Source organism: Dermacentor silvarum, chromosome 10 (genome assembly GCF_013339745.2).
Source record: "Dermacentor silvarum isolate Dsil-2018 chromosome 10, BIME_Dsil_1.4, whole genome shotgun sequence".
NCBI lineage: Eukaryota > Metazoa > Arthropoda > Arachnida > Ixodida > Ixodidae > Dermacentor > Dermacentor silvarum.
In genome coordinates, this window is record NC_051163.1 from 105,461,386 (window position 1) to 105,486,568 (window position 25,183).

The following is a 25,183-nucleotide window of genomic DNA, read 5'->3' on the forward strand; positions in this document are numbered from 1 at the left end:
GAACCAGAAAGGTCAGAAGCATCATGCGAAGGGAGGGATTACCCTTGTACGGGTTAGTTGCGTCCTTGGGCAAAAAAGAAAAACCGGGGAGTGACAAGTCATTTTTAACGACGGGCTGCCGCTCTTATCGTTATCACTTTTGACGACTTGCGGCAACGTACTGCGCATTGTCGGGAAGCTGTTATGGTTCATTCTTTAGAAAGGGTATTTATTTTTTTCCGCAACGTAACTTACGTCATCGGGGCAGATTTTAAAACAGAAAGGTCATGAGTCAGGCGGTGGTACCTAGGTGACATGAACGCCCGAGAAAAATGGACTTGTACAGTCACTTTCTTTTGGAAGCGCTGATAACGTTGTAATTTTAACCACAATAGCACTTCATACATGGTATTTTTCCTAACAGCTTAACAGAAGGCTAATCAGTCCTCATATTAATAAACTTATAACTTTTTACCAGAGACACTCTCAGATGACTAAAATACATTTACAATAAAGGGCTCCGTAATTTCCACCATGGCTTTACGTAGGTACGTTGGCGCACTTCATGTAATAATCCCAGTCAGCCTACTCACATATAGCGCATTACTAATCACATCTACCATGGCCTCGGCTACATCCCAAGAAGCAATTTCCTACCTATTTTGATTACTTAAGACTCGGTAGGCTTAAGACAGGCCAAAATTCGAATAGGAATGCGTAGTATGGAATTAGTATGGAACCTACAGTGATCTAGAACGTATGCATTACACTCGAGTCTGTCCATAATTAGACAGTAACATTTATTTACTCTGACTATTCATCTATCATCAGTGTTAATAAACTAAACGCATGCTGTGCCGATCTTTCCCCCCACCTCACCCCAAATTCAGCTGGGCGCAGGCTACCACCCTGCGTCTGCTACAAACAAATACGTACCCTTCACTCGCCCGCCTCCACCTTATATTCCCTGAAGTCTACAGTACACCCAACTGCCGGTGCTGTGGCACTCACCCGGCTACGCTTCCGCATGTGCTGTGGGAGTGGCCAGCACTGTACATACACATTAACACCACGACCCCCTCGTCGAGGTTGCGTGAGGCTCTGCGGAGCTCCGCCCTCGACGACCAAACCTGGGCGACCCAGCACGCCCGTGAGGCGGCGGCGAGGCAAGCCCTCGACGTCCCCTCATGGGAGGCTTAGGCCCGGCCATCATAAAGTGCTGGCTCTACAATAAATGTTTATTCCTCCTTCTGAGCTTCTATCGCTAGGTTTGCGTCGTGAAGTCGCCTGAGCTTGCACAAGTTCTACAATTCTACGCTCCAATATCCCATCACCAAGAGCTCGGCGCTTGTCATCACGAATACGCTAAAAAGCAACCTCGCCTTCAGAACGTATAGTCAGCGTCACAAGCTTTCGTACCCCGGAAGGTGAAAAAATATTTATATTTCTACGCCTTAGTCACGCATCGTAGTATTCGGATTTACAGCGTATACTGGTCTAGAGTAAACAAAACAAGTTTTGCATAGTTTTACTGGCTGCGGGGTAGCTGCGTTGAAAATGAACTTATTCGCAGAACCTCGGCCGCGTAAACTTTTGGCGGTGACTGTGCGATTGAACACCTGCATTTTCTTTATACTACACACAATTTTTTTAATGAATGGCCTTCCAGCCAACGTCATGCAGTGCTTACACCTGGTTAATTTTCAGGACAGCAGACTCAGACATGACTTATTAAGTAGAAGAACTGAACTATTATGTAGCACGTCATTATTATCACCAATGAGGTGTAAAAAATATGTGAACAAATAAAGGATAATAACATTGCCTATGAAATTTTACTAAAATCTCAGGACTACTTCAAAACTTCGCCTGTTCGTCTTGTGTACGTCCCTATACTTTCTAGCAAACTGAAAGGGAGAAATTCAAGGGTGAAATTGACATCTCTTGTGGCACCATGGCAGAAAAGGGAAGGTGTAGCTTAGTGGGCCCATATGAAAGGATCAGCTGCGATTGTGCTACTCACGCACAAGGAACGACACTTTTGTGTTTTTTTTACAGGCAGTAAAGTGATAAATGGTGTCCGTGGATGCTGGAGTGATCATGACAATACCACCGTACCGACATGGGTCATAAACGATTCTAATAAGGGAACATTTCTGCAAACCTCATGGTCCTTTCTCATGTTTCTTCAATTGTCCAAACACGTTAAATTTAGCGTAGGAGAAAATTCTTACAGAATTACTGAAGAATTGTACCAGTAATTATATCATGGTGCTGCGATCTGATTCAGCAATAGAGTTAGTTAAGAACAGAACAGCAGAATGCCATAGTAACTTTGGCGATTCTAGCCGAAAAAAATGTCTTCTTGCAACGCTTTGTGGGCATAACTCAAAAAGGGGGTGGTCTGTGATTGGAATAGTTCTCTATTTTTACACGACAAACTACATTAACACGCCCCGGTGTCTTTTCGCATTATTTCCAATACTCCTCTGCGTACGTCGTGGTAAAAGGATATGAATACCTTTAGTATTTCGGGAATTTCGGGAAGGTATATGGGAATGGTTCAAATGATAAGACACGTGCGCTGCATATTGAGGATAGAATGTTTATGTTTCTAGGTATTGGTTTGTACTAAGCAAAAAAGCTTGTGAAATAATTCGGACAGCCTTCATTTGCACCGAAGATCCGGTACGCAAAAATTCTGCTTTGATATAATGCAAATATACTCAGTCAAATAGCTTCTGTATTCCTTTGTAAGAATACTACGTCGGGGGCTGCAGCCAAGTTTTCTACTTCTGCGTCTTTTAATTGCACACACGGGAAGCTATTTATTTTTGTGTTAGGTTTCAGGCTGAACAAAAGTCGCACAAACACGCCTTTCCATGACATAGCTGAATAGGCAAAAATATTTCTTAGTAGTGTCTTCATAAATGTTTGCCTTAAGAAAGAAATCAATTTTGAAAACACAAAGTTGGGTTTATTGTCTAAAATACATTACACCTAAAGTGCAAAAGAAGTTTGGAAGCACGTTCGCATGTTCCCGAAACCAACCAGCTATTTTTTTAGAAATACGTTGGTACAGTAGAAAGAAACGAAACAAGAACCGCAACTAAATGACCTGCGTTTCGGAATATGCCATCTGGCGGGAAACCGCCAAACTAAGCAGCGACAAAGTGATTAAAAAAAAATAGCGGCGCCGCTGGCTTCGAACCTACGAACTGTCAATCGTGGCATCAGCGATCCTAATCGGTGGTCGCGCAGAACGCTCGGCTATCGGTTTGAGTGCTGCCGGATGCAAAAACTAGGTTTATATACGTACCACAATAAATTCTGCGACCTTGTTATGAAAACTGCGATTTTGGAACGACTTTTTTGCCATTTCAAGAGTTGCTGCTGCAACTAGCTGAAAGCCGAGTCATTGAAGTTGATAAATCCCCAATAATACGTCGATCGATGCAATAGGCACATCGCAAATTGCTTTTTACTGGCCAAAAAAGCCTCCGAAATTTGGCCTTTTGCATAGACTCCCATACTTCGAACTTTGCCCGCAATTTGGAACGGGTTTTCTGTCGTAAGTAATGGTACCGCTTGCATGAGATGTCGGGCTAAGCTCCTAGAGCCTATTTCCACGGTAATATTTTGAAACGTGGCTTCTATGATTAGTTATTTGGGAAAAACGACGCTCTCCCATAGAAAATGCGCATGTTTTCAGAGGCAGCCGCTAGAGGCGCTGTTCGGCGATGTCCCAGATTCCTGGTATTGTGCGCATTTGAGTACTGCAACTAAGATGTAAGACGCGCAATCGTCTGCACACTCGCAAAAAGCGCATTGTTTGACAATTTCCCGTGAAGAAATTGAAATTAGTGCTGTTTAGATGGTGTTGGCAAACTGTCAACCCCCCCCTTGGCAGAGATCCTGGGTGCGCTACTGCCACCGCTACAGCGCCTTCACCAAGCAGGGAGAAGCGTGCCATGCGAAGTGCACCAGCGTCGTCGGTGGCAGTATCTCGCAAGTCTCCGCCTCGCTCCTTCGACTGGACAAGTGGCCCACCACGACCACGGCGTCCGGCTGGAACGTGTCCCTGGGTTTCGAGAGAGAACAGTGCATACGCTAGGTCCGCAGCTGTGCTTCCAAATATCAACTCTCCTCTGGCCAGCTTCTGCCTTCTTGAGCTCTTTTCTAACGCGCGGACATCTTTTACAGACTACGGTATAAAATACTCCCAAATGTTCATTCCACGGGAAGATTATAAGATACAAATATACGAAAGAATATTAAGGTTCTACAATTGGTGAAGAAAGTCTTTTTTTTCGGGACCTGCAGAAAATGTAGGTCGCATAAGTTACCCTTTATGGACATCTGGCACCTGTTGTCAGCCCGAAACAAGCGGGCTAGCCTCAAAATGTATTATGTGCTTGGGCGCTCTCTTTGTCGAAATCTGCAAAAATGCCTGTGTGCCGTGCATTGGGTGTCCGTCAAAGATGCCCAGGTGGTCAAAATTAATCCGACGTGCCCTAGTTCGGCGTCCCTCATAATCAGATCGTGGCTATGGCAAGTAAATGAAACGCCGCAATTAAATTCATTTTAATGAACCTCTTGATGACCCCTTGGGTCACTGGGCAAGTGGCAGCAGGTGTATGCCTTTCTTCAATGAACGTCTCTGGCGCCAATTTGGGTAACTAGGTCATCTCCAGTGGGAATGTGCTGCTCTATACAATGACGAAAAAGATCCCTTACATTTTTCCGATGCTGATGAGAATCAAACCCAGGTCACGAAGGCTCCTCCAGGACAGCATCCTGACTCATTAACAGGCTGGACCATAAATGCACTGGGTATGTGCCGGTTTTCAATGAACGCCTTTCACGCCAACGCTTAATTGAGCTGCTCTACGAGTGCACTGGATATGTTCCGCTCTTCAATGAACCACTCGCCAATTTGGGCCACTCTATACGTGCCTCTAGCTGTGTGGCAAGTGATGGAACAATTCCCAATGTTCGCAGGTTTCGGAGGCCACGCACGGACTTCTCGACAGCGCCACTAGATGACGCAGCGTGTCCAGGAAGAAGCACGAGAGAGGGGCACGGTTGCCACAAGACGCGTTTCTTAGTGTTCGCACGCACCGGTGCGCCGTGCATTTCGGAGGTCACGCGCATGTTTCTCGACGGCGGCGATAGATGGCGCCAAGTGTTCTTGGGGAAGCGTGGGAGAACAGTCCCCTGCAGTGTACGCTTCATACATAACTCATTTATGAAGATGGCGATACGTTCTAAAGCTATATTTATTCAGTGCTAAGCGCATTACCCCAAGGAACTAATTAACTTCGTAACCCAGTTTGGCGAGAGGTTCGTTCAAGAGCGACCCATACCCAGGGCACTTGCGGTGCAGCCTGCTAATGCGGCGGGTTGCCTTCCCTGAGCAACCCCACGGGTTGCTTTCCTTGAGGTTACTGGGCACATACCGAGTAACCAAAGTTAGCATCAAAGAGGTTCATTGGAGACTAGCACAGACCGAGGGGCACAAACACAGTACTACAATTCGTGGTCAAAGTTTCTCCGAACAGTGGTACCTACCCAAATCCGCGTCTACAGCGACCCATGTCGGCGCGAAAGAGGTTCGTTGAAGAGCGACACGCATTGCCACATTGGCACATACTCAGCGACTCAAGTGGGCCAGAGGGTTTGTTTCGAACACTGTTACTACTCCACTGGAGCATGCTGTGCTACCCATTGCACCAGTGACTAGGCGGTGACCCAAGTGGGCGGGAAAACGGTTAGATGCAAGCATAGATGGATAGATACATAGATAGATACGATAGAAACACACATACATACAAAAACACATACGCACATACATACATACATACATACATACATACATACATACATACATACATACATACATACATACGCACATACATACATACATACATACATACATACATACATACATACATACATACATACATACATACATACATACATACATACATACATACATACATACATACATACATACATACATACATACATACATACATACATGTGCCATGATTAGGCATACCACAAGGCAGCGTTCTTGGGCCATTACTCTTTCTTGTTTTTATTAACGATTTACCTGACAACGTTTCATCCAGAACCAGACTTTTCGCAGATGACTGCGTAATTTATCGCAATATTTCTTCTGTAATTGAGCAAAAGGCTCTTCAAACTGACCTTAACTTTGTAAGCACTTGATGCGATGCTTGTTTAATGTCACTAAATCTCTCAAAGACTAAATTTATGTTTTTTTACTGATCGAACTACTAGACTTCAGACTTCCTACGTAACAAACGACACTAACGTTGAGTTTGCTTCTAGTAAAAAGTACCTAGGGCTCCGGTTCTGCAGTGATCTTACGTGGAAGAGCCACATTGAAACCTTTCTAGCATCTGCTAACCGCTGTCTGGGCCTCATCAAACGTAGTCTAACACACGCCTAGAAAACTAGCATACACTACATCAATTCGACCAAAGGTTGAGTACGCGTCGGCCTTAAGGGACCCAGAACAAGAGTACCTTGTTAATGATATTGAAGCTCTGCAAAATCGTGCTGCGAGATTTATTTTTTCTGACTATTCACGAACAACTAGCGTCACACAGTTAAAACAGCGTGCTGAACTCGAGAATTTGTCAATTCGTCGCAAACTAGCAGGCGCTCTTTCATAAGCTTTATCACCACCCGTTCTTTCATGAAGATTTTTTTCATACCCCATCCGCTATACTCCCTCGTCATGATCATCCTTTCAAACTAAAACGCGTTTTTTGCCGCACATCACGATACGCTCATTCGTTCATACCACGCACTACAACCGAGTGGAATAACCTGCCATCTGCCATTGCAACAGAACTCGACTTTAATCAATTTCAGAAACTTGTTCGGTTGTATCTTATGCCCCAAATGTTCTTCAATCCTGCACTCCCCGTTATCGCTCTCCCTGTTTTTTTACTCTTCTTTTTTAGGTTTGTATATTTACTTACAGGTAAAAAGAACTGTTTCGTAGTGCTAAATTTCAGTGTTTTGCATTGTACAACCATTACATTGTTCTGCATTACACAAAACGAAACTTTGACACAAGTTGGGCTTACGATGTGTTTTTTTTTGTTTTGTTTTGTTTAGATCTTTTATTTCTATTTGCTGAGTGTGTTTGCCATTATTGTTTTCCGCCTCTCTTTTTTACCTTGTATATTGTTTTAAAGTTAGCTTTGATGATGTTGCATTCCCCCCTATGTAATACCCTCCAACTGAGGGTCTTTAGGGTATACTGAAATAAATAAATACACACACATACATACATACTTTACTTACATACATAGGCCCAAAAAGTCTGTGAAGTACCATAAGAATGCTGATGCTGTACTCAGATATACGGGCGCCAGCAGAAGACGAATAAGACGTTTGTTGTTGGTGCTCGCACTCGCTCCGTTTGGCCGTTGCCTGTTTCGGCGCATTCATAAAAACGCCGAGCGTGTCTACCATTAAACGCGTACTATCAATGCATTAATAAGACTAGTGTATAAAACAAGCGGGTCGGAGCAATGGCTTCACTGTCACGAGCACAATGATTTTTCGCGGATGGACGGACGGACGGATGGATAGATGGAGAGATGGACGCTCATGCTCTGAGCATCCCCTTTCAAAAGGGGCGGTGGGCTGCACCACCAAGCTCTTATTTTGCTCAATGTTCACCCTATCTTAAGAATTCCCAGCATCAAACTTTCGAGCAGCTATTGGTAACCTTGTTTTAACATGAAAGTGTTTTATGCCGGGGTCCACCAAGACTTCACTGACGTATTTCCGTCACGGAAATACGTCACACGAACATACACGAACCTAATACAAAGAAAGAAACCAGAAGAAAAAGTTCCACAAACATGCAAAATTTGGAAATCGAACCCACGACCTCTCGGTGCGAGACGATAGATCGCCGAGCGTTTAACCCATTGCGCCAAAAACGCATTTGCAGAGAGCTACACAGACGCGCCTTATATATCTAACACTCCTCCGTGTACCCGCGCTCTTGCTCGGGGCGGTGCCGCCGCCTACGAGCAGAAAAGAGAAGTACTGCATTATGACACTAACGCGCACCGACAGTGAACGCTTCGGTGGTCTCAGCACTACGACGCCTCGATGCCAGCATTCGAAGGGACGCTGGCATCAAGAAGCACTACCAACGCCACCTAGGTGGCGTTCACCGTACTCAGCACAGCGGAGCGTGGCCTCCGCAATTAGCTCTGAAAATGTTTCTGAAGTTGATCGCGGAGGCTGCAATTACGACGCGTTGTACGCGCTGATTTGACTCGGTGACGATTCAGTTACGTGCTTTGTCTTGCGCGTTGTATTAGTGTGTCAGTTACGTGCTTCGTCTTTCGCGTTGTGCTAGCGTGTGCAGCGTAGTGCAGCTTCCATATGCACGACGGTTGCTCATGGTCATCGACGTTGGTAGTCGTGATGGAGGAGACGTGCCACCAGGCGTCAGCGTGGGTGCATCAACGCCTAAGGGCGCTTTAGCCACAAAACACCAATAGACATTATATATCAATGTGCCATAAACATTACACTACTTCTGTGAAGACACGTTTCACTTTCGTGTTCTATACCGATTCCTATATAAGAGGGATTAACCAAATTTTTTTCTGCGTTTCCGTTGCTTGTGGTCGCCCTACTTTTTTGCCATCAAACTTCCAGTCGCCTCTTACTAATCTCTATTGCGGACATATTTACTTTCCCCCGCTACCGCTGAACCCAAGGGCTTCAAGGAAGCCAGCGGAGCCTAAACCGACCACTGGGTAGATATCTTCACATTCTAATAAAACATTCTCCGTCATTTCCTTAGCTCTACTGCAGCAAGCACATGCTTCGTGTTGCTTTTTGTACCTCGCTTTATAAGTACGCGTTCTAAGGCATCCTGATATCGCTGCGAAAAGTAAAGAGCTTCCCTTTGAGTTATCATAAATTGCTTCCTTCCTGATTTTGTTCTTTCTTCTTAGGTAGTTACTCATATCAGGTTTCTTTTCCATTGCCGCCACCCATGAGATTGTCCCAGCCTCTCTGGCTTTGCGTTTCACGTTTTGCTGCCATGTTACTTACTACACCGGTCGCATACTTGCTGGTAGCGAAAATGTATTTAAGTGTACTATATACCGTGAAATCGTCTCGCTGAGTCATTCTCTTTAACACCGTTATAAGTAGCAGTAAGCCTACGTGGCATGCCACTGCTGTATACACATACGTAACGGTAAATCGTAGTCACCATATCAAAGCATGTCATTGTCGAAGCGAAAACTTATTAGTGTCTGTAATTTTGACACACGACACAAGATATCTCGTTCGTCATTCTTTCACTCGGTGCACTACAGCAATACAGTTCTCGCAGTCACGCATATTCTGCCAGTGCATCGCATGTCCTCACGCAGTGACCATCGGTTGCGAGTGCAACCCATTTTTGCAAGAACCTTGGAATGTTGGATCTTATCGTTTGTGTCGTCGATAAGGGATCTTGCGGATCTTGCGTTCCACTTAGCGATTTCAACGTGGACGTTTCGTCGCACCCGAAGCCAAAGTGCCGCTCGAGAAACTCCCGCCGAAAGCGGGCGTTGGCACCGTCGAACGCGTTCCCTCCATTGCCACGTTGACGCTGCTCTGCCGGCAACGCCGCTTCATCGACTCGCCGTTGTCGCAAGCGTCCGATATCTCGAGTTAGCTCGGCGTCGTGATTAGCAGCATCCGCCCGCCATTAGTTCTTGCGTTCCACTGGAAACGCAAACATGTAACCAATAATTGAGAAACGCTTCAATAGCGCGTCGGCATTAACCCACTGCTAAACACCGCGGCCGCACGATTCAGCTTCGCTGGTTAACCATCTATACGGAGTGCTTGGGCGGTGTCTTACAGCGAAAGCTGTATATGGCTAGGCGAAACTAAACACCGTTCGCCCTATGTTTTTTTCAGTAGCACGAAACTAAAATAAGAACGAAAAACATTTTGTTCGACACCCTGAAGCCGCAAAAACTTCGACAGCACAATTTCAAGTCTATTTCTACCTTCTATTTCGGAGATCTTAGCTTAAAGGATACGAAGGAGGCTCAAAGAACTTTATATTTTAAATATTAATGTTATGGTCACCGCCAATACTAGTAGACATGCGGATAAAATCTGCAGATTAGCCAGAGCAACCATAAGGCTTTTTAAGGTAGGTCATATGTTAGCCATATCTTTTCAGCTGGCTCCATTAGCAGTGCCATGCGGACAGATGTGTGTGCTTCGGGTGTCATTTATGATTTTGCATGTACACTGGTCCAAATTTCCGGAGTCCCCCACTACGGCGTACACTGTCGTAGTGTTTTTCATGTGTGGCAAAGTCAATGTCAAGCAGACGCAATTTACTATTTTATTTGCTCATCTGTTCTGTTTACATCAAGTACGATGTATTGCATGTGTGGTACGTTATCTTGTACTCTACGTTCATACAACAGTTGTACGCGTGCTTACGGGTAAATAAATTTCCTTGTGAGCTCGTAAGTAAATGCTGCAGAACTAAATTCTGCAGAACTAAAGGCGATGCGTACAATTATCTTTATTTTAGTCGTGAACTACACGATTAACAACCTATGTAGGCAGCAGTTATGTGGATGCACATTGTATAGCACATCGACTTAGGGATGTCAGAAGGGCGGCTCGGGATTTGATGTTTGTCGATGTAAGCATGATGAGGAGAGGAGTATATACAGAGGAGGGCGACACGTGTAAACGCATTGAAGACATCTACACCTCTTGTGACCCAGTGGCACGTATTGTTCTGCGACATTGGCCAATAATTGGCACACATATCCACAGTCTCCCAAGAAAGGGGGTTTAACAAATATAAGAAACAAAAAAACAAGGAAAAATCAGCGCATATCCACGAAGTGAATAATGATGAGTGGACGAGGAACGGGGGATCATCCGGGTAAACCAGAGCTGCGGTATATGTACATATACATATATATATATATATATATATATATATATATACTGTACATCTATATAGTATATACAGCGCTTATATATGATGATGATGATGATGATTTATTGGCATCCCCTTTGAAACGGGGCGGCGACAAATAGTCACCTAGCCTGCTTGATTTAATCAGGTATACTATACATGTTATTTATCTAGCATTTTGTATACCTCTCATTATTATCTTTCCTTTTCAAAAATTTAGCTTGTACCGCTGCCTATGATTTTAAGAGATCAGGTCGTATCCATCTTTTCCCAGCTTTTTTTCCACCAGTACTCCAATCGTCTCTTGCTGATCTCTACGGCTGATCTGTTTATGTTTCCTTCCACTTTGAAACGAAGCGCTTCTGGGAGTTGCACGTTACCTACGGTTCTCGCTGGGTGGATCCCGTCGCATTCCATCAGGATGTGCTGAGTGGTTTCTGGATCTTTGCTGCAGCATGCACATGTCTCATCTAGTTCCGAATATTTGTTCCGATATGTTTTCGTCCTTAGGCAACCGGCTCGAGCCTCAAATAGCAAGGCACTGCCCTTTGTGTTATCGTACAAATTTTCCCTTCTAATTTCTTTCTTCTCATTCTTGTAAATCTCCATTGTCCTTTTTGTTTCCATTCTTTGCATCCAATTCACGGTATCTATTTCTCTTACTTTCTTTCTGATATGACTCCTGCTTGTCTATTTGAAGTTTCGATTATCCTGTACTTGGTTGCCAACTTCCTTGACCTCTTCCTTCATTCTGTGTCCACGCTTTTCATGTACAGATACTTGTGCACTTTAGCCACCCATTTATTTTCATCCATGTTCCTGAGCCTTTCTTCAAAACTAATTTTGCTCTGTGCTTCTCTGACTTCGAAAGAGGCCCAACCCATGTCACCCTGCACTGCCTCATTTGTGGTATTACCGTGGGCTCCCAAAGCCAACCGGCCTACTGATCTTTGGTTAACTTCCAAACCCGCCAATATATCCGATTTTAAGCATATAATGGCATTTGCGATTGTTAGCGCTGGCACCATTACTCCTTTCCAGATTCAACGCACCACCTCATACTTATTGTGGCCCCAGAGTGCTCTGTGTTTCATTATTGCTGCATTCCGCTTCCCCTTTATTTTCAAATTATCTTGGTGGTTGTTTGAGTAATTCTTTCCTTCGTTTATGTGTACGCCGAGGTACTTATATTGCTTCACTATGGGTATTACTTGCTGTTGAATTGACACCACGAAGTTACTCGCGTGTTCATTAAACATCATAATTCCTGATTTCTCTGTGCTAAACTTAAGGCCTAGATTTGTCGCTGCATTCCCACAGATATTCACAAGTACCTGTAAATCTTTTTTATTGTCCGCTAGTAGCACAATGTCGTCTGCGTACATCAGTCTGGCGACCTTCTGTTGCACCATTTGTCCATTACACATGTAGGATAAATCAAAACCTAATTCGCTGTTTTCCAGTCGTCTTTCTATACCCTTGACGTAAAGCGTGAACAACAATGGTGACAGAGGGCATCCTTGCTTCAATCCTTGGTGAATTCCCACCATTTCATTTCCTTTTCTACCTTCCCATACCACTTGTACTTGGTTGTCTCTATATATCTCCCTCAGCAGCTCCACGAAATCGTCATCTATGCCTTCGTATTGAATAATATCCCACAACAATTCCCTTTCTACGTTGTCATAAGCTCCTTTAATATCTAGAAATGCTATCCATAAAGGTCTTTTCTGAGCTACTGAAATCTCTATGCACTGAGTTAGTACAAACATATTGTCTTCTAAGCGTCTGCCTGGCCTGAACCAATTCTTTAGTTCCCCCAATACATCGTTTTTCTCCACCCACTTCGACAGTTCTAATTTTATGGCTTGCATTGCCATTCTATATATCACCGACGTTACTGTAACTGGCCTGTACGAGCTCGTCTTATCCTTATCTCCTTTGCCTTTGTAGATGAGATTCATCTTGCTTTCACGCCATCCAACGGGAATTTTCTTCGTTCTAATCACTTGCTCTATAGCATTAGTCAGCAGTGCCTTGCTTTTTGGACCGAGGTTTTTGATTAGCTGTATTGGGATTTCATCGGCTCCTGCTTCCGTGTTGTTAGGGACATTTTCTGCTGCATTTTCCAATAAAAGCTTTCTATGCTAAATTTTGATCTCTCTGGCCTCTCTGCTGTTGCTGGATCTGTTGTCTGAACTACGCTTTTTCTCGTGCCGAAGTTATCCCTAATAACGTCTGTGATGTACCACATCGCATCATCTCCTTCGTAGATGTTACCGTCTTCATCCCTTATAGCCGCTTGCGAGTTTTTAGTTGGAGTTCGGCTATAGCCCGCGCACCGCGGCGCCCCTAGCGGTCTCCATGCAAACCAGAACTACGAACAACGGACAACGAGGGACAAGGCTCGGCCCTAAGGTGCTTCGCCCCTAAAATAAATTATCAGGAACCAAACCCGGTTGCCATCAAAGAATCCGTTTAGCCTGGTTTTGGAGGTGGCTGTGTGCGTTTTGGGTGGCGCCTCCCTATACCGCTGTGCCTGCCTTATCCGTTGGCGGAAGCCAACCGGTGCTTTCAGCGCTATTTCCTCGTGGACCAATTCGGAACCTCGAGAAGCTTTTTCGAATAGAGACGCAGTACCTCAATAACATCGTCTCTCAAGGCAATAATGCGAGAACAGTCCCCTTAACACCGGTACCACTGCTACCACCGCGCGGTGGCACGGTGGTACCATGCGACTGAGCGCTTTTAACAGCAAAGCTGTTTAAGCCAGCCGTACAAAGTGCGCGTTTCACGAAATTATCATCATCAGCATTGGCTCGAGCGTTGTCTTCTTCCGCAGCTGGCTCGTTGGCACCCCTCGGTTTGAGCTCCTACTCGTACACGGCACGCGCTCGTGCCACTGCTCCCGCGCGCGTTTCACGAAATTATCATCATCAGCATTGGCTCGAGCGTTAATTGTCTTCTTCCGCAGCTGGCTCGTTGGCACCCCTCGGTTAGAGCTCCTACTCGTACACGGCACGCGCTCGTGCCACTGCTCCCGCGCGCGTTTCACGAAATTATCATCATCAGCATTGGCTCGAGCGTTAATTGTCTTCTTCCGCAGCTGGCTCGTTGGCTCCCCTCGGTTAGAGCTCCTACTCGTACACGGCACGCGCTCGTGCCACTGCTCCCGCGCGCGTTTCACGCAACTATCATCATCAGCATTGGCTCGAGCGTTGTCTTCTTCCGCAGCTGGCTCGTTGGCACCCCTCGGTTAGAGCTCCTACTCGTACACGGCACGCGCTCGTGCCACTGTTCCCGCGCGCGTTTCACGCAACTATCATCATCAGCATTGGCTCGAGCGTTGTCTTCTTCCGCAGCTGGCTCGTTGGCACCCCTCGGTTAGAGCTCCTACTCGTACACGGCACGCGCTCGTGCCACTGCTCCCGCGCGCGTTTCACGAAATTATCATCATCAGCATTGGCTCGAGCGTTAATTGTCTTCTTCCGCAGCTGGCTCGTTGGCACCCCTCGGTTAGAGCTCCTACTCGTACACGGCACGCGATCGTGCCACTGCTCCCGCGCGCGTTTCACGAAATTATCATCATCAGCATTGGCTCGAGCGTTAATTGTCTTCTTCCGCAGCTGGCTCGTTGGCACCCCTCGGTTAGAGCTCCTACTCGTACACGGCACGCGCTCGTGCCACTGTTCCCGCGCGCGTTTCACGCAACTATCATCATCAGCATTGGCTCGAGCGTTGTCTTCTTCCGCAGCTGGCTCGTTGGCACCCCTCGGTTAGAGCTCCTACTCGTACACGGCACGCGCTCGTGCCACTGCTCCCGCGCGCGTTTCACGCAACTATCATCATCAGCATTGGCTCGAGCGTTGTCTTCTTCCGCAGCTGGCTCGTTGGCACCCCTCGGTTAGAGCTCCTACTCGTACACGGCACGCGCTCGTGCCACTGCTCCCGCGCGCGTTTCACGAAATTATCATCATCAGCATTGGCTCGAGCGTTAATTGTCTTCTTCCGCAGCTGGCTCGTTGGCACCCCTCGGTTAGAGCTCCTACTCGTACACGGCACGCGCTCGTGCCACTGTTCCCGCGCGCGTTTCACGCAACTATCATCATCAGCATTGGCTCGAGCGTTGTCTTCTTCCGCAGCTGGCTCGTTGGCACCCCTCGGTTAGAGCTCCTACTCGTACACGGCACGCGCTCGTGCCACTGCTCCCGCGCGCGTTTCACGCAACTATCATCATCAGCATTGGCTCGAGCGTTGTCTTCTTCCGCAGCTGGCTCGTTGGCACCCCTCGGTTAGAGCTCCTACTCGTACACGGCACGCGCTCGTGCCACTGTTCCCGCGCGCGTTTCACGCAACTATCATCATCAGCATTGGCTCGAGCGTTGTCTTCTTCCGCAGCTGGCTCGTTGGCACCCCTCGGTTAGAGCTCCTACTCGTACACGGCACGCGCTCGTGCCACTGCTCCCGCGCGCGTTTCACGAAACTATCATCATCAGCATTGGCTCGAGTGTCGTCGTCGTCTTCTTCCGCAGCTGGCTGTGTGGCCACTAATCATTCCAGCATGCAATTTCACTTCTCTTCTGCCGTCGTAATGGGGAGGCAAAGCTTGCATTAGGCCGCGCAAAGCTCCAGTCGCACCGAAGCTGGCCGATCGATTGCGTCTCCTGGTAGTAGCAAGGTTGAACTTGGTAGCAACTAGGTTCGGTCTTGGCTATGCCTCAGTTGAGCTTGGTTATGCCAGGTACCTTGGTTATGCCAGGTATCATTGGCGGAGACACACATTACGTGTCTCTCCGCCAATTCATCTAAATCATTGGGGTTCTTGCGACGGAACTTGCGCAGTGTTCCATATGCCTTGCGTAAACTGGCTTATTTAACATTCGTGCGACCCCAGCTTGAGTACGCATCTCCCATTTGGTCACCATATGAGAAATGCCTAATTGACGAATTATAAATAATTCAGAACAGGGCACGTCGTTTCATTACCCATAATTACAGTTCCCAGTCAAACATAATGGAGATCAAAGCCGAAATACCGTTGCAGTCGTTGGGTACTCACCGTGATATTGCATTGCTGTCATTAGTACTCGCCGTGATATTGCATTGCTGTCATTATTCCAAATATTAAGCTTCAGTGGACGTCAACACCGATGGAGGCGAACATGAAAAATGTTCGCGCACTAGGTTGTGATTCCGCTTTGAAATGTATACGATTACAGAATCAGCCGACAGTCTTTGTATACAAGGCTGCCGTGTGGGAGCTTGAACATCTTTTAATTTTTCACTAAATTATTTTATAGTTCTCTGTCGGCGTTCCCTTTTTTTCATCGTGTCTTTATCCGACCAGAAAAGATTTCGGCAAACCATGGATTTCAACACGCAACCAGCATCCAGGGCCACATTAAGTGAAGAGGTCAAGTAAATTAACAAAAACCTTGAAAAGGAATCAACGCCACCATCGACAACTTTGTATAAAGGCAGTCGGACCCTGCAGTATCCGAATGCAAACTCCTCATAAATAAGCACAAATATCCAAAAAGTGCTTAAAGATAGTCAGGAAGGGTACGGCTCCGCAATATGTGAGGCTGGCACACTTTTTCGAAAGACAGCGCTTAGGCGTACCAGACACCCACCGAAGGATGTTTGAAAAGCTGCTGCTTCTTTCTGGGGTTTTACGTGCCAAAACCAGTTCTGATTACGAGGCACGCCGTAGTGGAGGGCTCCGCATAAATTTTGACCACCTGGGGTTCTTTAACGTGCACTACAACGCAAGCACACGGGCGTTTTTGCATTTCGCCTCCATCGAAATGCGGCCGCTGCGGCCGCCGCCGCCGGGATTCGATCCCGCGACCTCGTGCTCAGCAGCGCAACGCCTTAGCTAACTGAGCAACTCCGGCGGGTCTGTTTGAAAAGCAACAGCGAAAAGTGAGCCGGCGTCTCCTAAACAACCCTTGGAAGTGCACAGCCTTTGCCTATCAGGCTACCCGCCACCACCCGACACACATATTTACAGCAGTGTAAAATGTCACTAGGGGGAGTCAGAAAAAAAATTCCTGCACCATTTCCTGTGGTTCCCCGGAGAGAAGTCTTTGCGAGCGCACTTACTCAGAGCGCACGTTTTTTAGAGCATCTTTCTTGTAAATATTTATTTATATTCAATTAAAAACTCACATCGAATATAATTTTACAACCAGAGCTTTCAATCACAACGAAATCAGGTATGTTTCCTATTTTCTATTTATCTGAGCGTTTCGCTGAGCATTGTGGTCACGTGTGCGGCCTAGCACTCCTTGGCCTCCTCGGACGAATCGCGGCGAGCGAAGGCGTTCAGCAGATCCTTGAGTGCTCTCAGGCGGGAGAAGCTTCCTTCACCGCAACGGTTCGTCGCGTCCTCGTACTCCACGTTGAAGGCGGTGAAGCCGTAATTCACTGCCGTCACATTGCTCCTAGCAGCGCACAACTGAAACAAAAAAGAAAACAAACGCATCTGGTGTGAAGTTGCGGCCTTCCGCACGGTTATTATACCACTATATACGTAACAAGACACCTTTCGGCATGCGCATACAAACTCGAAGTGCCGACCAGCGCACAATGCTTCTCCCGGCTTTCTCACATCTTCACCCTCAGTGCAGTTCGAAATAGATTAAGCAAGACGTTTCTCTACCCGATAGTGCATTGATATACAAAAGTATCACATGCTTATGCGAGCTGGAAATGTAAAGTGCATACACGACTTTTTCCTTTATTTTTAACATAGTGCTATTCCTATTATAAGGCCCCTTAACAAGGTGCTTTGTAACTCTTGGGTGTTAGCTAGGAGCTGTATATTGAGGATAACTACCATCTTCGCGAAGAACCTTTCACATCTGCCTCGGCCAGTGATCCCGTGCGATGACGTGGTGCCTCGTTAAAAACGCGACGCGGGGCCGGCGCGCTTCAGTCTGTCTCGTCCTACTCAACGCGCTGTCTCGCGTGATGGAAAGTACGTCTTCGGAGGATGAACTACCTGGACCTACAGCGAAAGAAAACTAGCAAAGAGAAGGCCAGTAATAGGAAGTAACAACGCAATCGGATGGCAATGTCAAATTAATTTAATACATGTCTCGTGAGCGCGCAGGCTTTCGCCTTCATCACGCTTTCGCCTTAAAGTGACTGTGAACTTTTCTTGCTGTGCGGTTCAGGTAAGTTCAGGGGCGGTATTGCGCTCTCTGCGTTTCACGAAGTCCCAAGGAGGTCCTCACTGCTGCTGGCCTGTGGCGCACTTTAAGAGCCGCGCATGTCGTCCTTGCGCGTAACGCCACTCACCCGCCACTCGAGTGCCAGCAGGCTGTGGTTTGAGCTTTCAGCCGTTTTATCGCGCACATCGCGGAAACCATTTGCAGGCACGACAACCACCGCGTGATCTGCGCACTACGATTTTGTTTGCAATGTCCGCGCCTGGTGAAGAGCGTTTTTATCAAGGAAGCGCACGGAAATATACTGACAAGAGAAGCAGGGAATACGAACAGGTTTAGTATATAGCATGTACCCCTTGTGACCTAGGGTGATGGTGAAACTTGCATGCAATTGATAGGTTGCTTTATAAATAGATAAATATTAAATGCAAGGAAGGAGAATGCAAGGAAATGTACTGCCTTAGCGGACGCTTAACTATCTAGCACAGATGGTCGACACCTGAACAGTGTTTAGAAGTGGAGGAAGTGTCAGGAGTTGGAAGGACCTTGTCAGAGTTGGGAGCGTCACGTTGCTATGGTTAGTGGTGCGCTATGTGCAGCAAGCTCTCCTCTCTTTTTGTGTGTGTGTATGTGTGTGTGTTTGACAAGGTACCGGCTTGTGATGCGAAAGCGTCAAATTAAATTAAATTATGGGGTTTTACGTGCCAAAACCAGTTCTGATTATGAGGCACGCCGTAGTGGGGGACTCCGGAAATTTTGACCACCTGGGGTTCTTTAACGTGCACCTAAATCTAAGTACACGGGTGTTTTCGCATTTCGCCCCCATCGAAATGCGGCCGCCGTGGCCGGGATTCGATCCCGCGACCTCGTGCTCAGCAGCCCAACACCGTAGCCACTGAGCAACCACGGCGGGTAAAGCGTCAAATGATCCATTGAGCGAAGAAGCCGGCGTTTGTGCTCTATAGCAGAGAAATGGCAACTAAACTAGCACTGTCATTGGCTGCGACGCCACGTCACCATCTGCACCTCGACAAAGCAGAGCGGATGAAAGGGAACACCTACTTCGCCTTAGCGCGCAAGGTGTTGCGTGAGGGGAGAGGACACCACCGCGGCGCAACGTCACCCTTGCTCTCACAAGCCTAGGTTATCAGCGCGCAAACTCTCTCCTGCATTCTAACAGCGCCTTTGTAAGGCCACATCAAAATTCGCTAAGCATCTCAACGCACTCGCTTGCTCGCGAGGAGTTCAGATCTCTAAGGACCGCTCAACGGCGTTCATTTGGACAATAATGCTTCCGCATTCACAACTCATTTTTGCTTCGGTGTCCTCGTATGTTTTAGATGCGAAGCAACATATGCCCCATTACGCGAAACACCATCGGCATGGCACCATCGGCATTGCAGAGAGTGAGAGAGACGCATTCATGGAGCGGGTCTCCTGGAACGCTGTGTCGGTGTTGCAGGCTGCGCTATGGAACGCGCAGTCCGAGAGGCGCGAAAATAAATTGTCATCATCATGAGTAGTAAGATGAAAAGTGAGCGCGCACTTCTGGAAAATGCTGGGCTACGATCTCCCAGCTTCGCTGCTTCAAGTGTTGCGTGGCCGAGTGCAAGGTTAAGCGTTTTTTTTAATTTTGCTGGCAAAATTTGAAAACGTACAAAACGTCGTACATTTGGCAATATTCACGCGCCCATAAAAAAACTAGATATCCGATTTCAAATCGAATTTCTCCAGGATTTTAACCATCTCGGGCTCTGATCATGCACCACATTTCAAATTTGTAAGCGTTTTTCCATTTCGCACACATCCAAATGCAACCTCCGGGGTCGGGATCGAACAAATCGAAATGACACAAACACGTACACGAGTTATCTTTTGCCCCTGTAAGCTGCGAGCCTGGCATCGCAGTTTTGTTACCGCAATTATTGTTGTCGCTCACCAGATCCTAGAACGGCTCCTAAATTAGAAAATAATCGTGTGCGCCGTCCGTACCTTTCGCCTCAACGATTCGGGGTTGTCATACGCCAGGAGTTTTCCCGCTCCCCGATTGTAGGCCACGGCACCCTGGGGTTCCTCCTTGTGGTAGGCAACGGTGTAGGCCGAGTCACGACACACCTGCACGTTGTAGAAAGGGATGCCCATTTGGATACATAAGCACTCTGCACTTCTAGCAAAACAAGTGATATTCTACGCGTTTGTCGCAGACTCTTAATCGAAACGATGGACATTTGCCACTTTTGTACGCCAAGGGTCTCTGGGACCTTATACGTCATACTTATGCGACTTCTTTAGCGCTGTTAGTACCATTTGTGAACAAAGCTCCCGTGTGGAAGTCGAAACGTTAACCCAACGAGATCTTTTGTGGTCGCTAGGAAGTGCATGCGCTATTCTTCTCTTGTGCACCAAAAACTTCGTTGGAGTGTAATCTTCGCTTTAAAGAAATTCCAGGCCTGCGCGGCCACGCAGCAGTCACAGCGTAAGCTAGACGAGCGTTTCGACAGTACCACGTAGTAATTTGAGTGAATGCGTCAGGAACGCGCTTGGGACGCCGTCGCGCGTGCAAGCCGACGCGTTCCATCGCCGATGGCTAGCGCCGTTCGGCCCAGCCAAGCGGCCGACAATGCAACTACGGCTGTCACATTCGCGCCCGACCCCGGCAACAGCAGTTACTTCCCCCAACGACCAAAACCATTTGAAAGTCACCATGCGGAGCTGTGGCATGAGGCTTCAAAGCAACATAGCGAGAAGTGCGCAACAGCTGAGCCGTATCCCGGAGCATAGCCCCCTATATTTTGCTTTTTATTTGTTTGAAAGACCACCCAGTGACACCAAAGCCACTGGTCAGTGAGAGGATTTCACATTCCCAGTCCCAGAAGTTGGTCGCAGCTCTTGGGGGATGATTATGATGAACCATGTGAAGTGTGGTTACGTTAACCACAGTTCAGATGACGCCATGCTGAAGCTGAAGAGCGGGAATGGAGCGGAAGCTGTTGCTGCTGTATCAGCGAGAGGTAAAGTAATGTTAGAATGTGATGCCATCGCAGTGTGACATTTGTTTCTATGCACTGCGGAGCCAGTCCAGAGCGACTGCACATGCATCGCAAGATACAGAACGCTATGCCTGGGGACACTATTTAACGCACGTCTCAGTCGATGTACACCAGTGTCTCCGCATTCCGTCTCCATCGCTATGCAGCCGCTGAGGTCGGGGAACCGAACATGCGACCTCCAGCTCCATATTGATCCATATTTACTCTACTACCACTGCGTGTGAAACGTCCATTTGTAGGAAGCGTACCTGGACGTGGCTTCCCAGCACGTCTCCGGAGTCGTGCCTGCACTTCTGCAGGAAACCGAAACCGCGCAGCGAACCACTTCGGGCTCGCGACTCCGGGTTCTGGTAGCGCGGCTTGTACCAACGCCCGAACATGGCCAGTGACACGAACAATGCGGCCTTGATGCCCCGCGAGTCCAGCTTGCGAACAGTCTCATGCGCATCTCTCTGCGCAGTGATGACGACAAATGACGGCAAAACGACACAGACGCAAAAACTGACAAAGAAGGACGTACACCGACCAAATAAAACTTTAAAAGCAAGACGCTTTGGCTTCCATGCGGAAGCCTTGATGTTCCGCATGGAAGCCGAAACGTCTGAAAAGTTTCATTTGGTAGGTGTACGTCCTTTGTCATGTTTGATCCCGACCAGACGGGCTTCTTTCGAACTCTCGTTTGCACACACCAAAACTCGCTGTTGAATTTTTCGCAACGTGGCCCTACCGACTGACATGCCTTCCGATCCTGCGTTTTGATGTGGCGGGCTTCGCAACAACACTAGCGCGCTGTCACAGCGAACTGAAATAAAGGTTTGTAATACGCCTCCGAAGTTACAAGAATTCTGGCGATCTCGGCTTGAGAGGCCCCTTGAGCCTGTATAATACTGAAAAAAGATATTGCATCGTTGTCCTCCTAATAAAATCGACAGCCACATTACAACGGTTTTACAAAATGGTTGTTAGCCGGGCTTTTTGGTATGACGACACAATAAGTCAACTAGTGCTAAAACGGGATTAAGACAAGATAAACGGGGCATCCGCGCACCGACTCAGCTCCCGTGTCATCGGGTCTTTCTAATCATATCCTCTATTTTGCATTGCTTGCTGTACTGCGGCTTTCCTAGCTGGTATTGCGAATTTATGCTCTAAGAGAGGGCAATGGAAGTTGACTTACAAACAAGTCATTTCCTGATCCATCGCCACCGGAGAACTGTTTCTGGCTTCAAGTTAAAAAAAAAGTTTGCAATATTACTCAAGCATTGTTCACGCCTTCAGAACCTAACCTTAACGTGAGAGACCGAATTGAAATCAATTATGCCCAAGAACGTATAGTTCCATTCAGAGTAGTTCGAAGCAGCAAGGGGTCGCTGCAGCATAACGGTGCGCCACCACACTGCAGAAGGCAGTGATAGGAAAGAAATTCACGTTTAAGAAATTAAGGAATCTCGGAGGTACAAAGTGAAACACAGGACGCAAGAAACAAAAGCTACAGTTCTTAGAGAGCCGATTGTTTGCACACCGCTGCAAAAGACTTTCTGCTATACTTACACTGCATTTCAAGGTTATATATTAAGCCTAGTTAGCTCTCAATTGTGCATGTCTCACTGCCCTGCGCTGTTCTATCAAGGCACTAACAAAGAAACAATATTTGTTTGTCTCATGTCAGAAGGACGCATCGCAGTTTAGTTCACATCTACACTGCATGGAAGAAAGACTGTGCGAGTTCTACACCTCGATGTAATGCGCTAGTTATTGTTGTGACTGCTTTGCAATGTTCGACCAACGTGTAACGTTTCTTTGTTCATTCCCGTTACTGGGCTTTCCGCAAATAAGCTTCCGACGCTTTATGTCTCCTCTACTACAGCACCCTCACCAAGCTGGGAGAAGCGTGCCGTGCGAAGTGCACCAGCGTCGTCGGTGGCAGTATCTCGCAAGTCTCCGCCTCGCTCCTTCGACTGGACAAGTGGCCCACCAAGACCACAGCGTCCGGCTGAAACGTGTCCCTGGATTTCGAGACAGAACAGTGCATACACTAGGTCCGCAGCTGTGCTTCCAAATAACAACTCTCCTCTGACCAGCTTCTGCCTTCTTGAGCTCTTCTATAACGTGCGGAAATCTTTTACAGAGTACGGTATAAAATAGTCCCAAATGTACATTCCACGGGAAGATTATAAGATGCAAATATAAGAAAGAATATTAAGGTTGGACAATTGGTGCTTGGACACCAATTGGACAATATGCTTGGGTGCCCTCTTTGCCGAATTCTGCAAAAATGCCTCTGTGCCGCGCATTCGGTGTCCGTCAAAGATCCCCAGGTGGTCAAAATTAATCCGACGTCCCCTAGTTTGGCTTGCCTCATAATCAGATCGTGGCTTTGGCAAGTTAAACACCGTAATTTATTTAATTTTATTGAACCTCTTGATGACAAGTTGGGTCACTGGGCATTTGACAGTAGGTGTATGCCTCTCTTCAATGAACGTCTTTGACGCCAATTTGGGTAACTAGGTCCTCTCCAGTGTGAATGTGCTGCTCTTACAATGACGTAAAAAGCACCGCATAACCACGAAGTGAATGATGATGAGTGGGCGAAGCACCGGAGGATCATTCGGGTAACCGTGAATCCCCCGACGTCGGCAAATGGACCCAGAGGCGGCGAGAGCGCGCGGGAAGCGGCGGCAAAACGCCGGAAGCGTTCTCTACTTGAGGTTGGTGGCGACGATGCTCGGTTCAAGCGCGAGCTTCGCGAGCCCTCAGCTCCGGGTCCGCTTGCCGGCGTTGCCGTACTGCTGCAGCTTTGCGAGCCCTCAGCTCCGGGTCCGCATGCCGGCGTCGCCGGCTGCAGCAGCTTTGCGAGCCCTCGACACCGCTTGCAGTTGAGCCGCCACTCTCGCCTTTTCATCCATAGCGGGCGCGCCGTTATCAGAAGCGACCGTTATCATCCATGGCTGAAGGGAGAAAGAGAGCGCGCGTCGGGAACGAACGCCCTTGTGCACCGCAGCGCCCCTAGCGGACTCAATACAAACCAGAGCTACGGACGACGACGACGCGGGGGGGGGGGGGGGGGGGGGCAAAGCTCGGCTCTAAGGTGCTTCGCCCCTAAAATATCCCTTACATTCCTCCTATGCTGATGGGAATCGTCCCCCTGCTACCGCTGAACCCAAGGACTTCAACGAAGCCAGCGGAGCCTAAACCGACCGCTGGGCAGATATCTTCACATTCTAATAAAACATTCTCCGTCGTTTCCTTAGCTCTACTGCAGCAAGCACATGCTTCGTGTTGCTTTTTGTACCTCGCTTTATAAATACGCGTTCTAAGGCATCCTGATATCGCTGCGAAAAGTAAAGAGCTTCCCTTTGAATTGTCATAAATTGTTTCCTTCCTGATTTTGTTCTTTCTTCTTAGGTAGTTACTCATATCAGGTTTCTTTTCCATTGCCGCCACCCATGAGATTGTCCCAGCCTCTCTGGCTTTGGTTTGACGTTTTGCTGCCATGTTACTTACTATACCGGTCGCATAGTTGCTGGTAAGCGAAAATGTATTTAAGTGTACTATATATCGTGAAATCGTCTCACTGAGTCATTTCCTTTAACACCGTTATAAGTAGCAGTAAGCCTACGTGGCACGGCACTGCTGTATACGGATACGTAACGGTAAATCGTAGTCACCATATCAAAGCATGTCATTGTCGAAGCGAAGACTTAGTCTCTCTATAATTTTGACACACGACGCAAGATATCTCGTTCGTCATTCTTTCAATCGGTGCACTACAGCACCACAGTTCTCACAGTCACGCATATTCTGCCAGTGCATCGCATGTCCTCACGCAGTGACCATCGGTTGCGAGTGCAACCCATTTTTGCAAGGCCCTTGGAATGTTGGATCTCATCGTTTTTGTCATCGATAAGGGAATTAAATGCTACACCCGGACCGATTTATTGCGTAGGCCGCGCTGGGAA

General features: G+C 47.4%; 1 protein-coding gene across 1 annotated transcript in view; it reads right to left on the reverse strand.

Moving 5' to 3' along the window:
- The window catches only part of LOC119431736 (uncharacterized), a 182,981-nt gene that overhangs the window by 24,107 nt on the left and 133,691 nt on the right, over nt 1-25,183 (reverse strand). The window contains exons 6-7 of the mRNA XM_049658015.1: nt 23,101-23,230; nt 20,167-20,289 (exon numbers count right to left, since the gene is read on the reverse strand). Coding sequence (XP_049513972.1) covers nt 20,167-20,289; nt 23,101-23,230 — 253 coding nt within the window. The remainder of the gene's footprint in view (nt 1-20,166; nt 20,290-23,100; nt 23,231-25,183) is intronic.